This window comes from Protopterus annectens, chromosome 11.part0 (assembly GCF_019279795.1).
Source record: "Protopterus annectens isolate FY-2018-M chromosome 11.part0, PAN1.0, whole genome shotgun sequence".
NCBI classification, from domain to species: Eukaryota; Metazoa; Chordata; order Ceratodontiformes; family Protopteridae; genus Protopterus; species Protopterus annectens.
In genome coordinates, this window is record NC_056745.1 from 859,107,125 (window position 1) to 859,129,225 (window position 22,101).

The following is a 22,101-nucleotide window of genomic DNA, read 5'->3' on the forward strand; positions in this document are numbered from 1 at the left end:
AAGTAGCCCTAGTGGAGTGAGTCTTTACAGTTTCTGGAGGCTTTTTGCCATGATGGCAGTAACAAAAGGAAATAAAGTGGGAGATACACTTGGAGATGGTCTGTTTGGAGACTGGTTTCCCCTCAGAGCAAATGGCAAAAGACATCAAGAGTTGGTCTGATTTTCCAAAATATTTAGTTCTGCCAAGAGATAGTAGTGAAACTGTCTGTGCACATCCAAGGAGTGAATGATTCTTTCCCCCTGTTTCTGAGGCTTGGGGAAGAAGGCGGGCAAGTGTATGGCTTGACTCAAGGATGTGTCTGTGACCACCTTGGGCATAAAGGATGAATTAGTCCTGAGTGATATTCTATCTAGGTGGAATATGAGAAATGCTTCCACTGCCATGACAGCTTGCAGCTCAGAGACCTTCCTATCTGGGGTGATAACCTGGAAGACTGCCCTTTTGCTGGCTAAGAATTTTAAATCAGCAGATGCTGCCAGTTCAAAGGTGGAGTAACATAAATTTTTCTAGAACAAAACTGAAGTCCCATGGAGGTGTGGGTTGTCTCCTGGGAGGTCTAATGTGAACCACTCCCCTAAGGAATTGCTTCAGCAGGGTGTGGGAAAAGAGAGAAGGAAGAGTAAGGATGTGGGCTGAAATGGCAGAGGTGCGAATCTTAATGGAAGAAAAGGATAGGCCTCTGTCCACCAGGGTAGCCAGGTAATCTAAAATGGCAGAGATACTGGCTGAGTTAGAATTGACACCATGCAGATGACAACAAATGGAGAATCTTGTCCACTTGTCTGAGTATGATTTCCTAGTACTAGGCCTTCTAGTCTCTTTATGCATGTTTTGAACTTGTCTGCTTATGGTGTTCTCAGAGTAGGATTTTGGTGAATTATCCAGGCTGAGAGTTTGAGGGTCTGTAGGTTGGGATGCACAAACCTCCTCTTGTTCTGGGTGAGAAGGTCCACTCTCTGAGGCAACTACTACTGACTTTCACTGGTTAAACTTAGTTGCAGGAGATACCAGTGCTGCCTGGGCTATCAGGATGACCCTTGGGCCTTCTTTCTGATTTTTAGGAGGATCCTTGGAAGAAAAGGCAGGGGAGGAAATGCATACAGGAACAGGTGGCTCCAAAGGATGGAGAAAGCATCCGTCTCCCAGGCTTTGGGTAGCTTTCCCCTGGAACAGAATCTTTTCAGTTGGGCATTTTCTTTAGTGGCAAAGAGGTCTATCTGTGGGGAATCTCCACTTCTGGACTATGGTGAGAAATGTTTCCCAATGCAGATGCAACTTCGGGGGATCCATCAAGTTCCTGTGGAGATTATCTGCTAGAGTGTTTTGAGTCCCTGGGATGTACTGTGTCATGAGGTGCAACCCCGGAGAGTGAGTTCCTGCACCTGCACTGCTAGTCAACAAAGAGTGTAAAAGTGCATCCATCCTTGTTTATGTACCACACGACTGCATTGTTGCCTGTTTTGACAAGCAGGACCCCTGGCTTCCACAGATCTCTGAAAGCTACTCAGCCCATCTGCACTGCCATCAGTTCTTTCCAATTTATGAGCATGAGCCTGAACTGATCTTCACATCTGTCCTGGGACTGAAGATGTTGGAAATGAGCACCCTCCCCCTAGGCATTCTCTGAAGCATCTGTGGTTAATGTTTGGCCCTGAGGGGAGAACTTGAAGGGGAGACCCAGGTTCTGGGCACATGCCAGTGTCCACCATGCAAATTCCTCCTTGAGGCAAGGGATCAGCTGCATTTCTGTCTCAAGGGACTGTGAGTGCTGGCATCACAGATTCATGAGGTACCACTGGGGCTTTCTCATGTGTAGCCTAGCCAAAGGAATCATAAGGATACAAGATACCATGTAGCCTAATGCTATCAGGAATTCCCTGATGGAGATGCATTGTCATTGCAGAATGTTTTGGACGTATTGAGTCAAGGAGAAGACCTTTACTGGAGGGAGGAAGGCCTTTTGAAGGGAGTAATCCAGAAGAGTCCCCAGAAAACCTATTCTGGTGGATGGGTCTGTGATGGATTTGCAAAGATTTATGGTGAACCCCAAGGAGGTAAAGCAGGGTCTGAGTGAAGGCCAGATCCTTGAAGAGCCTTGACTGACTCATGGCTTGAATGAGGCAGTCACCCAGATGAGGTAAATTTGGAGCCCTCTTGTTTTGCAGAAGGTGATCACAGAAGCTAAACACTTTGTGAAGACTTGCAACAGACAAGCCTAAGGGCAGTGCAGAGAATTGAAAGTGACTGGTACCTACTCTGAAGCGAAGAAAACCTCTGCAAGATTCCTCTATAGGAATGTGCTAGTAAGCATCTTTTAGGTCTAAGGTGACCATTAAGGCCTGACGGGCTATCATGGGAAGAAGATTTTGAAGCATCAACATTTTGAATTTTGGTACCAGCAGGGATTGACTGATGTGACAGGTCTATAATTGGGTGACATTCCTTTCTGGGAACCAGGAATAGCCTGCAGTAGAACCCTTTCCCTATTTGATGACCTGGTACTGGTTCCACTGAGCCTTGTGAGCAGAAACTTTGAGAAAGGCCCTATGCTCTTTTATTTTGTGGCACATCCAGGTAACCTGAGTATCTTAATGGCACTATGAAAGTGAGCTTGTAACCATCCGAGATAACTTTCAGAACCCAATTGTCTGACGTGATGAGGCACCAGTTTTCTTTGAACAGGGAGAGCCTTACTACTAGTCTTCTTCCTATTTCTTCTGGAGAGGGTGGGTAAGGGACAAGGAGAGTCATTGCTGCTATCTGCCAGAGCCCTGTGGCCTAGAACTCCCCTGCCTGGGCGTTCCTGAGGATCACTGTCTGGGCCTTTGTGGTTGCTGTTGCCTTTGAGTCCTTTCCCTCCAAGACTTCCTCTGACCGCCTTTTGATTGTGAGGGAAGGACCAATGTTTAGTAGGAAAATTCCTACTAAATCTAAGAGGCTGAACTTGGAAGTCCTTGAGAGTTTGCATAGATTTTGCATAGATTTTGCTTTATCTTCCATCTTTTTTAGCACAACTTCAGCCTTTGGCCCAAAAAGGAAGTCCTTATCCATGGGTACATCTAGAAGTTTGGATTTGACATGGTCTGGTAGAGACTGTCCCCTAAGCCAAGCATACCTTCTAATTGTACCTCTCAACCTCTCAGTGCAAGAAATCTGGACAAAGACTGACAAAATGGGGGACAAAGGCCCAAAAATTGGGACATATTTTAAATATTACTCTTATAAGCTTAGAAAGTTCTAGAGTAACATGATTTGTTTTAATATACATTTTCTGAAGGATTTGAAGTATGAAACTCAAATGTATATCATTATTTAGTGACTTCAGTCCTCAGATCACAGTAATTTGTCAAAAAAACACAGACTTTATGAGGAACTGACCAAAAATATGAGCCAAAAATCTGGACATTCTGCAAAAATCTGTACAGTTGAGAGGTATGCAACTGAGCCAGATACAGCAGCTGAGCTAGAAGCCTCCACAGCATCATACCTGCACTGTAATGAATGTCTAGCCACCTGGGAGCTGGAATGGCAAAGGTCCAACAATTTCTTAGCAATGTTCTTAACCTCCAGGGAGGATATCTTTTGCTTCATTTTATCTAAAATGCTTTGTTGGTATTTTATCATATGAAACTGTCAGTTAAGGACCCTAATGGCTAGGGTATCAGAAGTGTAGATTTTTTGCCAAGCCTATCAAGGGGCCCTGCTTTCTTTGTCAGTAGGGAGAGGGTTCTTAGAAGAGCTGGCTCTTGCAGCCTTGGGACTTGGAATGACAATCTCTGGGCCAGCAGAGATGTTTTTGAAGAGGTATTTATGCGAGTCTAGCACCCTGTAAAACCTCTCTGATTTTCGAAGGGCTGGAGGTGGACAGTCTGGGTTCAGGGAAGAGTCCATAAAAACATCCTCTACCATCTGCAGTATGGGAGGAGTAGCCAAAAATTTGTGCTCTGGGAGGTCAAGGAACTCCTTAACCCTCTTTTTAGACTATGGGTACTCCTGTGCCTCCCACTGGAAATATTCCCTCATGGCAAGGAGTATTTCCCACAAAGTTATGTCTTCAGGAGGTAAAGCTGAAGGCAGATTCTCCTCAGAATCTGAATCTTCAAAGGCAGTAAGGAAGGGTCCCTCCTCAAAGACAGGACTCCTCGTGGTCAGAATCCTCATCTGAATCAGGAGGTTCAAAGAAACTTCAGGGGTAAAATCCATCTTTCTTTTCCCTAGGGAAGAAAAAACATTACTACCACCTCCAATACAAGAGGAATAGCCAAAAGTTTGATTCTGAGAGGTCAAGGAACTCCCTAACCCTCTTTTTAGACTGTGGGTACTCCAGTCCTCCCACTGGAAATATTCCCTCATGGAATGGGGTGTTTCCCCTACAGTGATCTCTTCAGGAGGTGAAGCTGAAGGCAGATTCTCCTCAGAATCTGAATCTTCAAAGGAAGCGAGGAAGGATCCAGACTCCTCCTGGTCAGAATCCTCATCAGAATCAGAAGGTTCAGAGAAGACTTCAGCAGTAAGATCCCTCTTTATTTTCTCTTGGGAAAGCTCCAAAGGAGGTTGCCTAGCTATGACTAAGAAGACAAGGTCCTCAGACAACCTGATCGGGTCTTACTGATAACCTGCTGAGTAGGAGCTGGTAGGCCTTACATAGGGCCTGAGGTAGAACTTCTTGGAAGAAGCTTTGGCTTTGGGCCTAGGTATGTCTGCTATCCTGATGTCGGTCTCTTTTGTAAGGCAGAACCGATGCAGGCTGATGCCTTGAAGGAACATCGCCAGTGCAAGACCATTCATTGGAAGCCAAGGTCTGCTGAGTGACTCTGGACCTGACCAACAAACTGATAGTCAAGCCTAAGTAGAAGTTGAGGGACACGACAGCAAGTTGGACTCTTGTTGGTGGCACAGGGCTCTGTCAGGACCCTTACAGTCGCAGAAGGGGGCTACGAAAGTGACTCGTCTTCCTCAATGGTAACAAGCCTTGGGGGACTGGCAGATGGTGAATGTTTGTTGTCCGACGCCCTAGTATTGAGTCTTTTTTCCCTGTCCTTCTTATACTTATGGAGCTCAACCTCAGGACGACTGGAGGATGGAATCGAACAATGTGAAGAAGACTGCAGACTAAGATGACTAGCTAAGATATAGACCCTAGGCTTGATAATGGGTGCAAAAACAGCAACTAGGGACGTCATGATCCAGGCCTACACAGCTGACACACAAAGTATGAAAGTCTTGGAGCAGGCCTTGCTTACCACAATGGAGACAATTGTTAACTTTATCTGACATGAGTTAAAGCAAGAAAAAGAGTTCCCCAATGGGGTACTTAGCTTTATAAGACCTCTCTCTCCGGTGCCAAATGACCAATGAACTAAAAACATTGCTTCGGGCTCCAACGGCAAAAAAAGACTGATGTCATGGAATTGGCTGGTCACTTCATACCCAAGAATACTGATGTCGTGGTAGAGCATCCACCAGCATTAGGAGGAGGGAGAGTTTTACTCTGGTAGTTGGGCTGGCCAAGGGCTTCCACAGCAGGAAATCCCACAAGTCAGGACTGCAACAGAGAAACATGAAGAACATTATGGAAATGAATGAACTTATTCAAGCAGAGTTCAGAAACCAGTTCTGGGTGGGAATACGGCTTTTTAGTAAGGAACACACAATCCTAGTAAAAAAATCAGATATGGATTAACATGACTGTTGTCTCTTTCAAGTGAAGCACAAGACATTCACACAATAGTGTTATACAAAAAGAAACCAGTACCATGGAATGTGCCTACACAAAAGGCAACACACATGAAAGAGAAGGCCATGCTTCTTCTAGTAACGGGTGGTCCCTATACCTGTGACTCAAACTCTCACCAGGCATCAATCATCTGCTTGGTGTCTAGGGCATTAAGCAGCCAGTCCTTGTGCAGAACCATCATGCAAGCTCCCCTTTTGAGCCTTGGCTTACACTACCTGTTGGGCAAGGCAGATGACCAAAACAAGCAAGGCCTTAGTCCAAGTACCTCACTGTCATGATAAGATGACTCCAGACACAGCTCCCTGGGACTAGTCTTCTTAGGTTCAATCTCTGGCTGATCAACTTGCAGCTAAGGGTTGCCTAGACCATGGGATGCAGCTCTCTTAATGCAAACCACAAGCAGGCCTCATCTAGGCCCTGCCCCCCCCCATCATCTACCAATGTGGAGAATGGCATGGGCACAAGACCCCACTTAGGAGAAGACTGGCATTTAATTGACTCAGGTCGTTTTATCAATAAGGGTTAAGGTTGAGCCTACCTTCCATGCTTTAATAGTCTATGATGGAGGTCTGACTTTAGCATGGGGCTGTGTAAATGAACTTTCAACCAATCCCTGCAATACATTCAACTGCTTCCATTCAACTGGTATAAATAGCAGGCCTGACATTTCTCAACTTGATGTTGGGGGGGGGGGCAGCGCTGAACTGCTGGTATGTACATCAATGTTTCATGTCCCCCACTGTAAGACAAAAAGTCAGTACCGCTGCAGGTTTTGCCTCTCAGTTTGACAGAGGGCAAATGAGTGTGTGTCAAGTCAGATAGAAAATCTGGAAAGTTTTCATTGATGATGATCAGACTTGAAATCTAAGCTGACAGAGCTTCACAAAAAAGAAATGATGGTCTCAGGGAAGAGCTGTACATATGGAGATGGAGTATGACAACATAGTCTACAGTGGGAGAGAACATGCAACCCCAATATCACATTGTTGAACTCAGATCAGTCATACTTTCAGTATCTGACAAATGAGATGGCATATGCAGTCATAAGTTCATTATCTCAATTTGTACTTCAGTGACCTGCTGCAACTACACACAATATCTGTTACTGTAAAAACAAATTACTTATACTGCTGAAATTCCCCAGCTGCACACTATAGTCATACTTACAGGTGCTGAAGTGCATCTAATCCAGAAAAAGCCTTTTTTGTGATGGACCTTATTCTGTTTCCCTGAAGCACACTGAAAATATAAAAAAAGAAACCACAGGATTGTCAGCAAAAAACAGACATCAAACACTTGCTTTAATTACTAAGCAGTATGCAAACAAGTACTTGTAACTGACAGAACTGACTAGCATTTCCAACAGGTAATCGTATGCATTTCTGACTAGCATTTTTTACAGGTAATCGTATGCATTTCTGACTAGCATTTCCTACAGGTAATCGTATGCATTTCTGACTAGCATTTCCTACAGGTAAACATACTCAGTATCAGCTATTTAACTTCAGCAAAGCAGTACGCTCTCCTTAGTTAACAAATTAGCACCAGACCAACATATGTGATACATTTTGTTAATTTGGTAGGTGGGATGGTCAAAAGATACTTTTCAGCCCTAAACCAGGGCCAAAGGAACACATTTAAAAATGCACAGAATACCAGAATTAGAGCTTTGTCCATTAGTCCATGAAAAGAAACTTAAAAGTTATTACTTAACACAAGCTGTGGCCCTTCTCATTGTTTTTTTTCTAAATTCCATGTGGCAGTAATTTTTAACTGGTGGTTTTACTCAAGAAGTACTGGATTTGTCAATCAAGGACCACACCATGGTATGTGCATGATTTGGAGATTTTGTCAGAAATAAAGTAAACTGCATTCATTGCAAAGACAACTAACTGAAAAGTAACTTAGGGAATCCAATCATTTAAACATTATCCATCAACCTGATCGGGACTAGCAGTTTAGGTTCATCCAAGAAAACGTTTTCAGTCTTTTGTTTTATTTATTTCTCAACTGGGCTAGCCATTCAGGCACTAGTGCCTTTGCAAGGAGTGACCTTCAAGCACGGTTTAAGTAATCTGCTCGAGTTACACAGTATGCAAATGGAAACTGAAAGAAACAAACCCAGGTCTGTAGCTATGAATCTGACAGCAGTTCAAAGCTTCAGCCTTCAAAATCATACCATCAAACACGCTGTAATTACTTACAGTGTCTGCAGTCTGTCAAGTCCTGTGAAAGCACCATTCATATCTTCAATGGTCCACGAAATGTCATTGTTTTTTAGATCCCTGGGGGAGGAGGTGGTAAGAAGGTAAAAAGAAAATAAAGCTTCAAGTATCATAACAACATGAACACAAAGACAGCAATGCAGCAATTTTCATACTTTACTCTGCAAGTCAAACACTCTGATTATCAAATTCTACTCCTAACATTTTTTTTTTTTTTTTTTACAGTAAATTAGTTTCTGAAGTACTGTTTCCATAACCTCACAAGCAGTATTTTAATAATTCCCAACTACTGTCCTAACAATCCTCTACAACATTACTTGCTGAAGTTTTTTTTTTTTTTTTTTATTTCTGGACTATGATGAACCAGGTACTATAGCATACTTTTAACACCATTCTACCAATATCGGGAGAAATTAACTCTGCACCTGAAGCATTATACAATACAATTTGTTTTACCAAAACGCATATCATACCATAAGACAGCAATTCAGGGATGCACTTGTTTCTGTAGACACTAAACTCAATAAATGGAAATGCAAAGAAAAGTTCCCTTTGGTTTTTAAACTTAAGTAGTAAGTCTGCTGCCTACCTGAAGTCATGTGACACAAAGTAGTACTCCTCACTGAATTACTTAGAACTTCACACATATGCATTATGCACCAATTCTGTACTGTAAAACTAATTTATGAAAAGGTGCCTCAGAAAATAAATGTACATTTAAATTGGCAGCACTAGGAAATGATTCACCCCACCTTACCAGTGTGAAAACAAATCCTTATGAAGGGGATCCAAAAGCCTGTAAGCAACTATGTTGACCTGAATTTCAATCCATCAACATGTTCAACTATACTTTTCATCCTTCAAAACTATTAGTTTCCTTTTCTGCATGGCTGGTTAAAGCTGAATGACCTGGGGCCTTGGTAATCTCCATCCGCCCTCAGCTCCACATCTGCCCTTCCCTGACCTTTGCAAACATATGAATAGGCCTGCTCAGATTTTACACCCACTTAAGACCCCTGTAACCTGCACAACAATGCCATTTAATTAAGCTTCACTTGCCACTTTTATGTTTACTCAGCCTGTTCTTTGGCTTTGCTGATTTATTTTATTACTTTTGTTAACTTTTGTCTCCCTTGACAAGAAATGCACTAGGAGACAGAAATGAGAGGTAAACTAATAACATGACATTTAAATGAAATCTTAACTTAGAAAGGGATACAAAATGAAAGAATCTAATGCACAATACAGAGACTGAACTTGATTAACTGTAAATTTTAAACACATGGCTCCTAACTCAGAGATTGTGGACCTAAATCACAGTACATTATCAGAACAAAAGCAATTAAGCAAAGACTCTCTGAACAAACACAAGACACAGTTTATTTTACTGAAAAGAATACCTAAGAAGTATTATGCAACTATGAGCTTTTTTAAAGTTTGCTAACCATTTGAATGCTCTTGTACAAAGACCCTTTTTGGTCACAATCCTGTCCAAATGGCAAATTTTGTTAAAAATGACCATAGAGAGGTTCAACGTAACATAATACTATATACACAAACAGAACTACTGAAAATAGCCCAACAAAGACAAAGTTCCCAAGGTAAGGGCATGTAATAGGTATACAGTACATATCTTAACTGAAGCAAGCCATATTAAAGACAAAACAAAGATGGCGTTGGTAGTAAGTATTCTGTTTTTACTATTTTCTACTTCCTACGGAAAAAACTATACAATGATACAATACGTACGGCGTTATGAAAAAAAAACAAAAAAAAAGTACAATATCTGCCTCATAATAAACAAGCCATTAGGTTTGGACAGAAGAGCATTTGTGTCATGTTTCTTATGATAATTCTTAAACAGTAGAATAACCTAGCCATTTTTACAGTAATGCATCAACATTTTAAGCAAACTTTGAAAATGAGGTTTAGGAAAACTAATGACCAGAGGGAGGTACAGTTAAGCAGTAAAAACAAGCTTTACTTACAACATGTGTAAACTGGAGAGCCCACGGAAAGCACCATCAGCAATATAGCTTACTTTATTATTTCCAATCTGTAGCTCATCAAGTAAGCCAAGTCCCATGAAGCTCGACTCGTCTAATCGAGCCAGCTGGTTAAAGGTCAAGTCCCTATGAATTGAAACAGACAAAAGTAAATATGCATTTTTAGGGCAAATCGAAGATCTGAGTGACTTCAAACACAAACTGCCTTAAGAGTCTTCTGCACTCATTATCATCCCTTTGTAGTATTAAAAAAGAAGCTTAAAGGTGGTGGTGGAGTCTCACTACACTTTGGCTGCTGTTCAAATTGTGGGTCATTGTATCCTGGTACTAACAAATTACAAAAAAAATATACCATCATTTATTTAGAAACTGTTATGTAAAAAAAAGCATTAGTGAAACTACAAGGAAGTACTAAAGAAGTTAATGTACATTTCAATGTTTCTCACAAAAAAATGTTGGTCTTACACACTGAAGACCTGTTATTGTCACCTTGACAACTTTGCTATAAAAAAAGAATGTTAAGCAGAGAGCAGTGGCTCATGGCTCATGTTCTGGCATGAGCTCTCACACAGTGAGCTGGAACAGAATAAAAGTAACTTACAGCTCACGCAGTTTCTGGCAGAATTCCCAGGCATCGGGACTGATCTTGTTGATAGCATTCTGGCTGAGATGAAGCCGCTGTAACATCAATAAACCATAGAGCCATCCTTTGGTTACTTCAGTAAGGTTGTTGTAATCCAGCTGCCTGTTACATAGGTGAACAAGGACAACAGGAGTTCAGGGACACATTTAAATGCACTCACATTAACATGCAAACTTATTTTGTACAAGACTATTTTTAGCAGCCATTGTGAACCACTTGAAATTAACACACACTGCCAACTGGCAGGATGGCCAAGCAGTAAAACAGATCACCTTGCAGGGGTTTGTTACATACTCGGCAATTCTTCTGGTTAGCACTGACAAAAAGTGCATCTTTAACTATCAGACATTTTTTACACTCATCATCATCACAAATAAAGCAATGGCCTACAAACACAGAGAGCCGACAGATGAAGCTTAACAGCCTTTGAGGGGGGTGACAGATTATGGGAAATGACCTACAGAAGACAATGCAACTGGACAACTATAAACTACTGGGACCAGCTGAGATGCTACTATGTGCAAATGACAATTCTCAATGCTCAGCTGTCCTGAGTTACAATACAAAGATGGAATCAAAGATGAAATACAACAAAAAGAACTATTCCCTTTCAGTTCCAATGTACATCCACATCCTAACATTTCCCTGAAGCAGATCTTTGTTAGAAGAGGAAGACACTTTAAGGGAAACGTGAAAAAAAAACAGCAAGCAAAGTAACAGATGTCAAAGAAAATCATTTTCATGGTTTCATAAGATACAAAAAAAAGATGCAAACTGTTTCTCATGAAAGGTCAAGGGAGCAATGTGGAACAAAGAAAGGATTTTTCAAATTAGAAAAAAAAAATAGATGTGTATCTGATGGGGCTGCTGAAGACAAGATGACAGTATCAAAAATAGGCACGCCAAGGGGACCAATCCGTAAAAAAAAAAAAAAAAAAAAAAAAAATGCAGTCTTTTTTTGTGGGGGGATGGGGGTGGCAAGCATATCAAAATATCTTGTAAATGATTTTGTGGCAAAGCTGTTTTTCAGGTCAACCACATGCTTTTCTCCTACTCTAAAAAAAATTCACAGAAAGGGATGAAGTTAAACATCTATGCAGCTCTCATTTGGAATGATGCCACTGCAGGTGAGTGCAAATGCTCAGCCTGGAGAAAACTGTAGCGCAGTTATGAAACTTGGGTATCCCTGGTCTTTGGGGGAAAAAGCCAGACCTTCAGGTTGCTGGGAAAAAGTGCATTCCTCACTCTCAGGTGTTCATGGAGGGGAAAGATGCAGACATGGGCACAAAATCCTACATGGCTGACTGAAAGCCATCTCTTTCAGGTCAGTTTTCTTTCCACATTGGCCACATTACAGAAGTGGAAAGATAAGAGGCATGGAAGGCAAAGTATGCAGTGAAATTATATACTTCAGGCAAGCTCAGCACAGAGTTAGTAAAACTAAATATACCTAACCATGGAAAAATCCTTACTTTAGTGAGGGCTTTCTATTATTCTCTGCATCTTTTCACAACTCCTTAGACTGACAAAGCCTTTCCAAAGGCTGCATCATCGACAGCAATAGTAAAACTTACTTGACTTAACAAGCCAATAAAAGCCACACACCCCCATTCACCTACTCCCAAAAAAGAGTATGAGCAAACTCTGTAATATTGTAACACACCTTCACCACTACAACAGAGTTTAATTTAAAAAAAAGTTCATTAAATGCTTCTTATACCTGTGTTCCACCCTAACAGGGACATCTGATACTTGGAACAGGCTAATACATTAAATCACAGTAGGTTATAGGCCATGGAAGGCAAATGAAGGTAATATCAGCTGACAAGTTCTAAAATAAAAAACTCTATCTTTTGAAAGTAAACAAATGATCACTTTTTAGAAAATGCATTTCAGTTTAATCAGGTAGTTAGAGTTTTTGTATGAATCAGGTAGTTAGAGTTTTTGTATGAAATTTGTTACTCCAACAACTAAAAAAATATGAACAAGAGCAGCACAGACTGGGGTTAATCCCTGTCAAGTAAATGCATTCCCATAGTCTTTGGGATACTACACATGGTTACAGTTTCCAAACACGAAAGCGAAAACAGCTTCAAGATACTAGAGGCATGACACCAATGAGATGAGAGCAAATTAAAGGAGGAATCCAATAGTAGGTGGTTAGTAGGTAACGAATATGGTTAACCGTATGAAAAAAAAGAATAATTTGGATGGTGCAGACCCCCATGGTAGATCACAAATGAACAACTGCATCATAATTAAAAAGTATACTGCTGGTCAGGGGTCCATCCTTTTTAACAATTAAACATAAGTTACAAATTTACAAGGACAAAGAAGCCTGCTGTGCACACTAGAGGGCAAAAAGAGAAATCTTCCTGCAGAAAAGTCCGACAGCATGTAGTGACAGTTTCAAATCTAGACTGAAGAGGGACAACCTACTGCTGTTCCGCATACTTATCAGTTACTTGGGTAATGTCATAGGATGGCAACCATCCCCGCTGTAGATGACTGCAAATCTGTCAGTCACAGTCTTTACCATATGCACAGAAAAAGAAGGAAGAAGAAAGTGTGCTTGACAAAGGAAGTAAGCCTTCAGTGTCAAAAACAAAAGAAAAATAAAAGGCAAGGCCACTGCCTGGAAGATGCAATCAATCTCTGCTGCAAGTAAGACAACATCCAGAGTTGGGAACTCAATGCTTGATGAAAATACTGGGTTGAAAGGATAGACAGAGCAGCTGAAGATACGTTATCTTAGCTCCAAGAATGACAACTGAAACTAACTATGTAAGAGGATACATGCAGACCATTTACGTACATTTCTGGTACTCAACTATTGAGCTGGGGCAATAGCTTTTGTCTTAAGGCAAGTAAAGTGATAGCTAGAAGGTCTAGGCAATAATGGTGAGCAGCATAACTAATGAACTTACAAGTCTTTTCCTGTCTGGAACACATTCAGTCAAAAAGTACAGGTGTGTAAGTAAACTTACTGTAACAGAACATGTTCAAATGATCACTGCTGCTGTAGCCTAACCTATATGGGTTATATATCCTGCATAGGATATAACAGTAGGCCAGATTCCAAAGCTTCAGGGCACCTTTCATGTGTCCAAACTGTTAAGTCAGCTTGAGCCGAGCTGACTACAAAGACAGGACTGGGCACCAAACACTTTAGAGGTCTCCTGCCACCAAAGACAGTGCTCTTCTCTGGGCTTCAGACCATCAATGGTTGGCCTGTGTTGTTCTACTGCTGGGCAAAAAAGTTCCTTTTGGGGGAAAACCTTCCACGTGTTATTTTTAATGTTTAAATTTATATATCAACACTTCAGGTATGCCTTTAACTTCATTCCATTGCAGCTTTCAGGAAACTCTCATCACTTATTTTTTCTATACCCCTGAATTTTTGAGTCTTGGATAATTTAAAGTATTTGTTTTATTATACTGTAAATAATATTTACTTCTCTGGAACTTAAGTGGCTGAACTATAAATAACAAAGTTCTTCAATGTAATCCATTTCAACAATGGCATACAACCCATTCCATTATATTTAATGCACAGTAAACTCTCAGTTAACCGGCACCCATGGAAATTAGTAGATGCTGGATAACTGAAGTTTCCGGTTGTTTGAGAGTCGCTATTAAAAACAGGCCTGAATAATACTGTACCTTATACTATTTGTTTGGTTTGACTTGTCAAACAACACAGCAGGTGATGGAAACACAAGCATAAAAACCCCAAGAACTCTTTATTAAAGTAACCGCTTTCGTTTGGTGTAATCACCAAACTTCATCAGGTTGAAGAGAGAGGGAATTTATTCCTATCTTCCTTTCTAAAACTCTAAAACCGTAAGGTATGTTTCTGTGCGGGAAAAACAGGAAGTGCAACACATGAAAATTGTACTGTATTTCTTCAATTCTTTTTGCCACTTGCTTGAGAGTGCCAGTTGCTTGAGTTCTGGTTAACTGAAAGTTTACTGTAGTTCATTGGATTAAATACCTGCAGAATATTTTTAGATTAAAATGCTATATTCAGTACAAAGATATAAGAATGTTATTTTCCTTACAAACTACCAACAAAAAAGATGTCTGACATATAGTTTTATTTCTAACATTTATCTGCCAACAGACTTCACTTTTTATTACTATACAAAACCCTGAAACCCTTTTTTGTCATAATGAAAATGTGATATCATTTTTTTACCGTCAGGGAACATATTATACATCAGCATTACACTATGAACCTCTGCATAATAAAGAGCTTGTGGTATTACCAGCAGGAAAAATACTATAATGGTTTGGGAATAAAACATAACCACCACTCTCACATTCCTAACAATCAGTGGAAACAATTGCCTAAGCAACTAAATGTAAAGAGGAGTTAATGGAGCTGTAGTCAGTGATGATGAGGAAGTGAATGCACAGCCACATACAATCTCTGCTCAAATCAAACAAAACAAAGTGTTACAATGTGCTACGTAACACTACCAAGCAAGGAATCAGCAGTCACAAGCACAAAAATCCAGCAATGCACGCAGTAAAAGAAGGTTAAAAATACTGAATAAATCCAAGTAGGAGTGACATGGACAGGTTTTAAAGAAAATTGAGGAACACACCAAAAAAAGAAAAACTAAAATATCAGCAACAACACCTAAAATGATTTTAAGTGCTTTTGTTACTTTAATATCACCAGAAATACTGTTTATACAACACTTTCTTCAATAATGTCCACAAAGTGATATAATAATTGGATTGAACAATGACAAACTACACTTCATAAATAATTAATTCATGAAAAATTAGTAAAAATCCTTTATCTTAAACAAAATATTTGGAGCATTAAATATCAACACAACTGTTATTTAACAAATATCTATAAAGTTAGACAACTTAAGATGTAGAGAACTTGAATACCAAATTTTAAGAGCAGATATAAAAATAACACGGCTTAATGAAACTGTTGACTTAATGAAACTGTTAACATCAAATGTTAGTTGAAAAGTAAGATTTTATGACTTTCATGTTTATTAACTTTATAGGTATTTGTTAAATAAAAATTATTTTGATATTTAATTCTTCAAATATTTTGTTTTTAAGATACAGGATTTGTATTCATTTTTTGTGACTTAATTATTTATGAAGTGCAGTATTTCAATGGTCAAGCCAATTATTACGTCACTTTGTGGACGTCACTTAAGAAAGTAAATTGTGTGAACAATACTTTTGATGAAATTCTGATATTAAAGGAAGGAAAGTGTTTAAAAATCATTTTACGTATTGTTGCCGAGCAGTCATTTTAAGGTTAAAAACAGTGGATTAATGGAAGCACCATCATCATACAGCATCATACAGCAGCACACATTAATATCAACAAAATGGAAACAGACGTTGGTGTTTGTTCAGGTCAGTAACAGAAACTGGAACTGGTTAACAAGATGACAAAACCATGCACTCAGAATGGATAACAGCAGGGAGATGTAAACTACAGAAAACATATACATTCTGTTTCAGGAGAAAAAATCTAGCTACAGTCTACACAGTCTATGAATGCAAAACATAATTCTACAAAGTTAAAAGTAAACAGAACTTACAAGATCTCCATATTGTTCAGTCCCCAAAAAGCTCCATCCATGAGTTTGCTAATTCCGTTTCTTTGCATGTCAAGTGACTTCAGGGCACTTAGACCTTGAAACGTAAGGCCGTCCACTTTTTTAATCCGGTTCCTTTTCAGTTCTCTGCATTAACAACATTAAAGACAACATAGAACAAATGTTAAAATACAATGCAACTTAAGAAGATCCGTTGTGTTGTATTATTTGCATTCAAAATCTGGGAAACAAATACAATAGCTGAAACACCAGGTAGTCACTATAAGTATAATTACTGTTTTTACACAATGTTATCCCCTCCATGTTTCACAAATGTTAAAGTCAATAAACAACTATGTAGCTGTCATATCAGTCACATTACAGCACACAAAAGTAAGAAAGAAAGAAAGAAAGCATAAAACAGTAAGGAGGTGATTCAACTGCTGTTGTAACTATGTACAACTGCAATTCATTCATTCTCAGATTACCACTTAATCTAATGACTTGGGGAGCCAGAAACTAGCCTGGTACTCAAGGGCGCAAGGCATAAGCTCTCACCCTGAACAGGGCACCAGTCCACTCAGGGGAAGAATGCGAGCACGCTCGCACTCACATACGCACACCCATACATCTACAAGACAATCTGCAGATCAATTCACCTACTGTCAATGACCCCTGAATTCTGGCACTTCTGAAAAACAGTCTCATGACTACCTCAGAAGTTGATGTCACAGTTAAACCAAAATGGAAATAGAGCTGAACTTTAAATTTATAAAAATAAAAACAACAAGATTTCTGGCAATCAAGTCCTTTCTCAAGTTCCCCACAATCATCCAAATTCAGGCCTCATTTCAAACATTATCTATTAATGTAAATGACAGAATGCAAAACATTACAATTTACAAAAGTTTTTTTCTTTGTGTAATTCCTCTCATCATACACTTTTGCTACCTCAGTTCTTCCCCGTGACATGTGGACCCTGCATTATGTAAATACGTACATAATCTTTCAATATGCATGTGCATTGTTCTGTGTCTTCTTTTTATCTAGGACTGTTTTACTTAAACATTTTTGTTGTTACCATTTTGAATGTAACTCACCCTGGGCTTGCCTTTAGTCATGTTATGATTAGTGCTTTCCCCCAGTAAATAAAAAAGTAAACAAGTAATCTTGTAACTCCATTACCATTAACGCTCCAAACTCAATGCCCAACTTCTAGTCAAATATACCGCTTGACTTCTAGTCATGTTTGCGGCAGTATGTCTTTCTGTGAACGTGCTATATGGCAGTATGAAACAGTTCCATCATACTCAAAAGCTCCAGTCTTTGAACCCAGCAAGCAAGCTCCCTTGGTGCAAGTATTCACCAGCTTTTAATGTACTGTATCATGTAAAACTGAAACGCTAACAAATAATGTTCTATGCAACAGAAGAACAAATCCTTATATGAATATAGTTTAAATATTGTACTGGTTCACTTAACAGATGTAATTTGAATGAATTAGAAAGGAGTTAATTCGCAATGACACTAACTAGTGTAAGCTACTGAATGTGTTTCTTGAAGATGCTTAAAGTACGAGATGAAACTCTTGAGCACGTAGTTTTAATACATTATCTACATAGCCAAGCCTCTTTCTGTGGTTATCAGCCACATTTATAACAATTATAATGTAATAACAATAACAATATTGTGTTGTAACTTACACATTATTCTAAGGTTGTATTATAAAATAAGCTACTGAGTTTCAATCTGCTATTTTACATTAATTTATTCATCAGTACTCAGTTTATCCATTTCAACACCATGGAGCAGTGTCTATTCTACTACTCATGAGACATTAGGCAGAGAAGCTTATTTTGGATGACAAAACAGTGCACTACAAGAGGTATAGACAAACAATCTTACACAGACACACTGACACACACAACATGTACTACATTCTGAATAATCACTAATTCATTTACAGCATTTCTCTGAAATACAAGAAGAAATCACAGCACCAAGGAAACTCTGAAAGAGATGCAAGGGTGGGCATGCAGACTTTGCACAGAATAATTTATTTGAATATTACACTTCTTTAATAGTCAAATCCCCTTAGAATACAAAGAATCTACAGAAATCATTTGCAATTTATAAAGTTTCTCGGCTGGAGTGCGGGGAGTGCCTTCTGTGTGGAGTCTGCATGTCCTCCCTGTGGTTGGGTGGCATTCGAAAGACATGCGTAAATGGGCGTGCCTTCGTTGAAGGTTGGACGTTGAGCTGGCACCTCGGTGTTTGTTAAAATCTACTGCCAATCATTAGCAGACCGAAGTTCCGCTGTGGCGACCCCTAACCGGGAAAAGCCAAAAGACAAACTGTACTAAATCAAGTAATGTGATTAAGCTCCAAAAATGAGAAAGACAAACTTAAGTACCTTTCTGATGCAAGAAAGGTGATTAACAGTTTGTTAAGCATTTTTCTTCACAGCTACACTCTAGTCTTGGAGTAAACATGAACAGTATACACCACAGAGATCACAGAGAGCAGCAAGAATTAACACACTTTAAAAACTATAAAACATTTGTACTGCCATGTTTCCTTTTTTTTTTTTTTTTTTTTTTTTTTGTGGGTGGCAGCATGAAAAGTTCTGTAGCTTTTAAAGCTGTTAAAGAAACGAAGATAGAACCCTTCCAGCTACTCTCTCTGTGACGGAGCCTAGTGCTTTTGTGCTGCTATATTGTCCCTTTCCATTTTTCTCTATATGTCACAGTACATTGAAGCAACTACAGTTCGTTGTATTACAAAGAACTGCATCCTAGCGGCTAAAACACACTTAATGCTCATACATTTTTCTCCCTCTCTAATTAACAGGTAGTACATGGAGAAGTAAAGCTCCATGTACTTATTGTGCCTGGGTTTTTCTTACCATAACTAAGTAACTACATGTTCTCAAACTGGATGTCAACATTCACCTCTTCAACCTTCCTTCCCTTTGCTCTCAAAGTTAATGTCTTGTCATCCACATCCACACAATAACATTCACTTTGCTATGATAACTGACCCAGTCATAATATTCTATGTTATTAAGCATTCAGGTGCAACCTTCAAAAAAAAAGTTTAGATTTGAATAACAGTCATAGTCTTAAAAATAATGCAAATTATATTCTGATCACTGTTTTCACATACCTGAAATGTTATTTATCAAATATTATTTTATTATCTAGATACCATCTGAATAACCTTTTAGTCATATAAAGAGTTACTGCGTGTTAACGGAAGTTATTAATATTCAAAGATTCTGTAGCTGATCGTGCCTACTTAATGAAACATTCAAGCTGCTAATATTAGCAATTTACTAAATAACTTTAGCTCATTACTCACATCAGTTGTCTATAGGTTAACCAGCATGACACTTAGTGCCTATAGGAATGGGTCGGTTTCTTACGGGTGCAGCTTAGGTCAATGCATCAGCTGACAAGCTGTGCTGAAGGTTACGAATTCTATTCTGTAGCCAAAGGATATGATGTTCTATATGTCTGACTAAATTGAGAACCAATCCACTCTGATGTGGGAAAGCTTCCCACTCAGGATGATATTACGGGGAACGGTCAGTGTTCATCCAAAAAACATTACCAGACTGGGGACTTAACAATGTTCCCAGAAAAGAAAGGTAAACAGCTGGACTGATAACTGGGTCATTTATTTGTGCCAAAAACTAAAAAGGGTGTGGATTGCTTTCCTTTTACATCATGGATCATCCAATATCCACGGATATGAGAGGAGTCCAGCCTGACTAAGGAACACTCATAAGGTTTTGTAAGTTGAATCAGAAGGGACATACCCAGTACCAGTAATTCTGACTGATAAGAAATCATACTGCAACAGATGGTTATAAGAATCGTATTACATTTCCTCTAACACCTCACTGTTGGAAAAGCACCACACTTCCTCAGACACTCAGAACTGCAAAAACTAAGCATTTTAAAACAGAGTCGCTTCACTTACTGTACAGAATAAAGTATAAAATAAATAAAAAAAGTTATCTAAAACAAAAACAGCCAAATTCCAAGTTGTAGTTAGAACCCATAAAAATGCAAAATGCCAGCCTCTAACCCCACAAGTCAAAAACTCACCTTTATGGTTTAGCTCCAACTCTGTGTAAATACAACACAGACTGCACTCCAACAATAGATTACTACTTAATTAGGTATACAGTATCTTGTTTTTTTCTGCATGCTTTTCAGTGATTCCAGTGGACAATAAAGAATATTTTTCACACACGAGTGGGCTACAAGCTCAAAAAACACACATAAGCTAATATGTATAACGTTACATATTCAGACTTTATGATTTTCCTACACAAAAATTTTGAAAGGCTGCGTTCGGTTTATTGACATTTCTGATTATCAACATTCAGATAATCAACTCTCTGCTGTAGCTGTAAACTGATATGCTTACAGAAAAAAAAGACAGTACAGCAGACAAACACAATGATGAGAAACTTACAAGTGCTGAAGCTGAGACAACTTGAACATCTTGGGAGGTATCGAAGAAATTCGGTTTTTATTCAGTTTCAACACCTGCAGGGTACCGGACAGATTGTCAAAGCAGCCAGATTCCATTGAAGCTATGCGATTATTGTTAAGATACCTTTAAAAACAAACAAAAAAAGTTATTTATCATGCAATGACAAATATAACAATGCTGGGATTAGATAATCAGCTTAGAAATACTACATCTTGCAGTTTTCTGTAAGAAACTTTATTTTGCACAAGATTCTGACCATTAGCAGAAGTGCACCAATACAAGTTAACCACTACTGAAGCATATTACAGCTTGGTATTACTAGTTTATTATTTTTCTTTTCTGACATAGCCTTGCAACCTAAGGGGGAGGATGATGCTTTCTTGAGTTGTGTCATCCTTTGGATGAAATGTTAAACCAATGTTCCACCTGCATTGAAAACCACACTTCCCATGTCCTTTGTTCATACTTTGCAGTCATTCGGCATTCTTTTAATGTCATGAACTCTCTGACACTGTCTTGAAAAATAGCCATCTTAAACCATGCTTAGTCATTTCACTCTAAACTGAACAGTTTCATTTTTGTCTGCATATTCAAGTTCTGAAACACATATTCATTCCAAAGATTCCAAAAAATATCATCACAATACTTCACAAACTTTTCAGCCACAGCAAAAGTTATTTCACAAAATATGTCTGAATCTAAGTTAAGGACTCTGTCATCTATAATAACATATTGTAATAGCAAAACAAAAGCTGCAATGGAAAAAAATTTGTTTGCTATACTGTACATGTTTATTACTACTCCAGTCATAATTTTATTTCTTACCACTGTATGTCTTTGTCAGCATCTCTCACAGTCACTGCACAAAACTGCTTGTAGCTTATCTCTTGCCACATTAACACAGGATTTAGAAGCAGCAGCTACAGCATCCATACGGTTTTGTCTACCATAAACTGCTATCTTTGTGTCCTTTATCAAGATCATGCCCAAAGAATCAGCTGCTCCAGTGACCAGACTTGTTACCTCATTTCCCCTGCCACCTTGCATTGCAAAAATACTTGGCCATCCGCACAACCACTGCATGCTCAGGGGCAACATTTACATTGGAAATGAAGCCGCGGCTCTCCACTAAAGCTGTCTGCCTACAGATCAAGCATCTTTCCATGCAGTTTACCCATAAAAACAGTACTTCATCTGCTGGCTCACTTTCTTTCTTTCAATAAGTTTATCAAAATGTAACCATCAAACCCAGCTTCTTCAATCTCCATTACTCTGACAAATGGACTCTCATTGCTGCTTTCAACATGTTTAATCTCCTCTCAATGACAGCAGCCACCTTCAGGCACTAAAGAGACTGGGGGGATTTTCCACAGTGCCAAGACCAACCTCCCCATACTCAGT

General features: G+C 39.2%; 1 protein-coding gene across 1 annotated transcript in view; it reads right to left on the reverse strand.

The window, feature by feature from the left end:
- Window positions 1-22,101, reverse strand: part of LRIG3 (leucine rich repeats and immunoglobulin like domains 3) — a 201,159-nt gene that overhangs the window by 54,118 nt on the left and 124,940 nt on the right. Inside the window, exons 5-10 of the mRNA XM_044088274.1 lie at window positions 20,680-20,823; window positions 16,198-16,341; window positions 10,571-10,714; window positions 9,952-10,095; window positions 7,943-8,023; window positions 6,906-6,977 (exon numbers count right to left, since the gene is read on the reverse strand). Coding sequence (XP_043944209.1) covers window positions 6,906-6,977; window positions 7,943-8,023; window positions 9,952-10,095; window positions 10,571-10,714; window positions 16,198-16,341; window positions 20,680-20,823 — 729 coding nt within the window. The remainder of the gene's footprint in view (window positions 1-6,905; window positions 6,978-7,942; window positions 8,024-9,951; window positions 10,096-10,570; window positions 10,715-16,197; window positions 16,342-20,679; window positions 20,824-22,101) is intronic.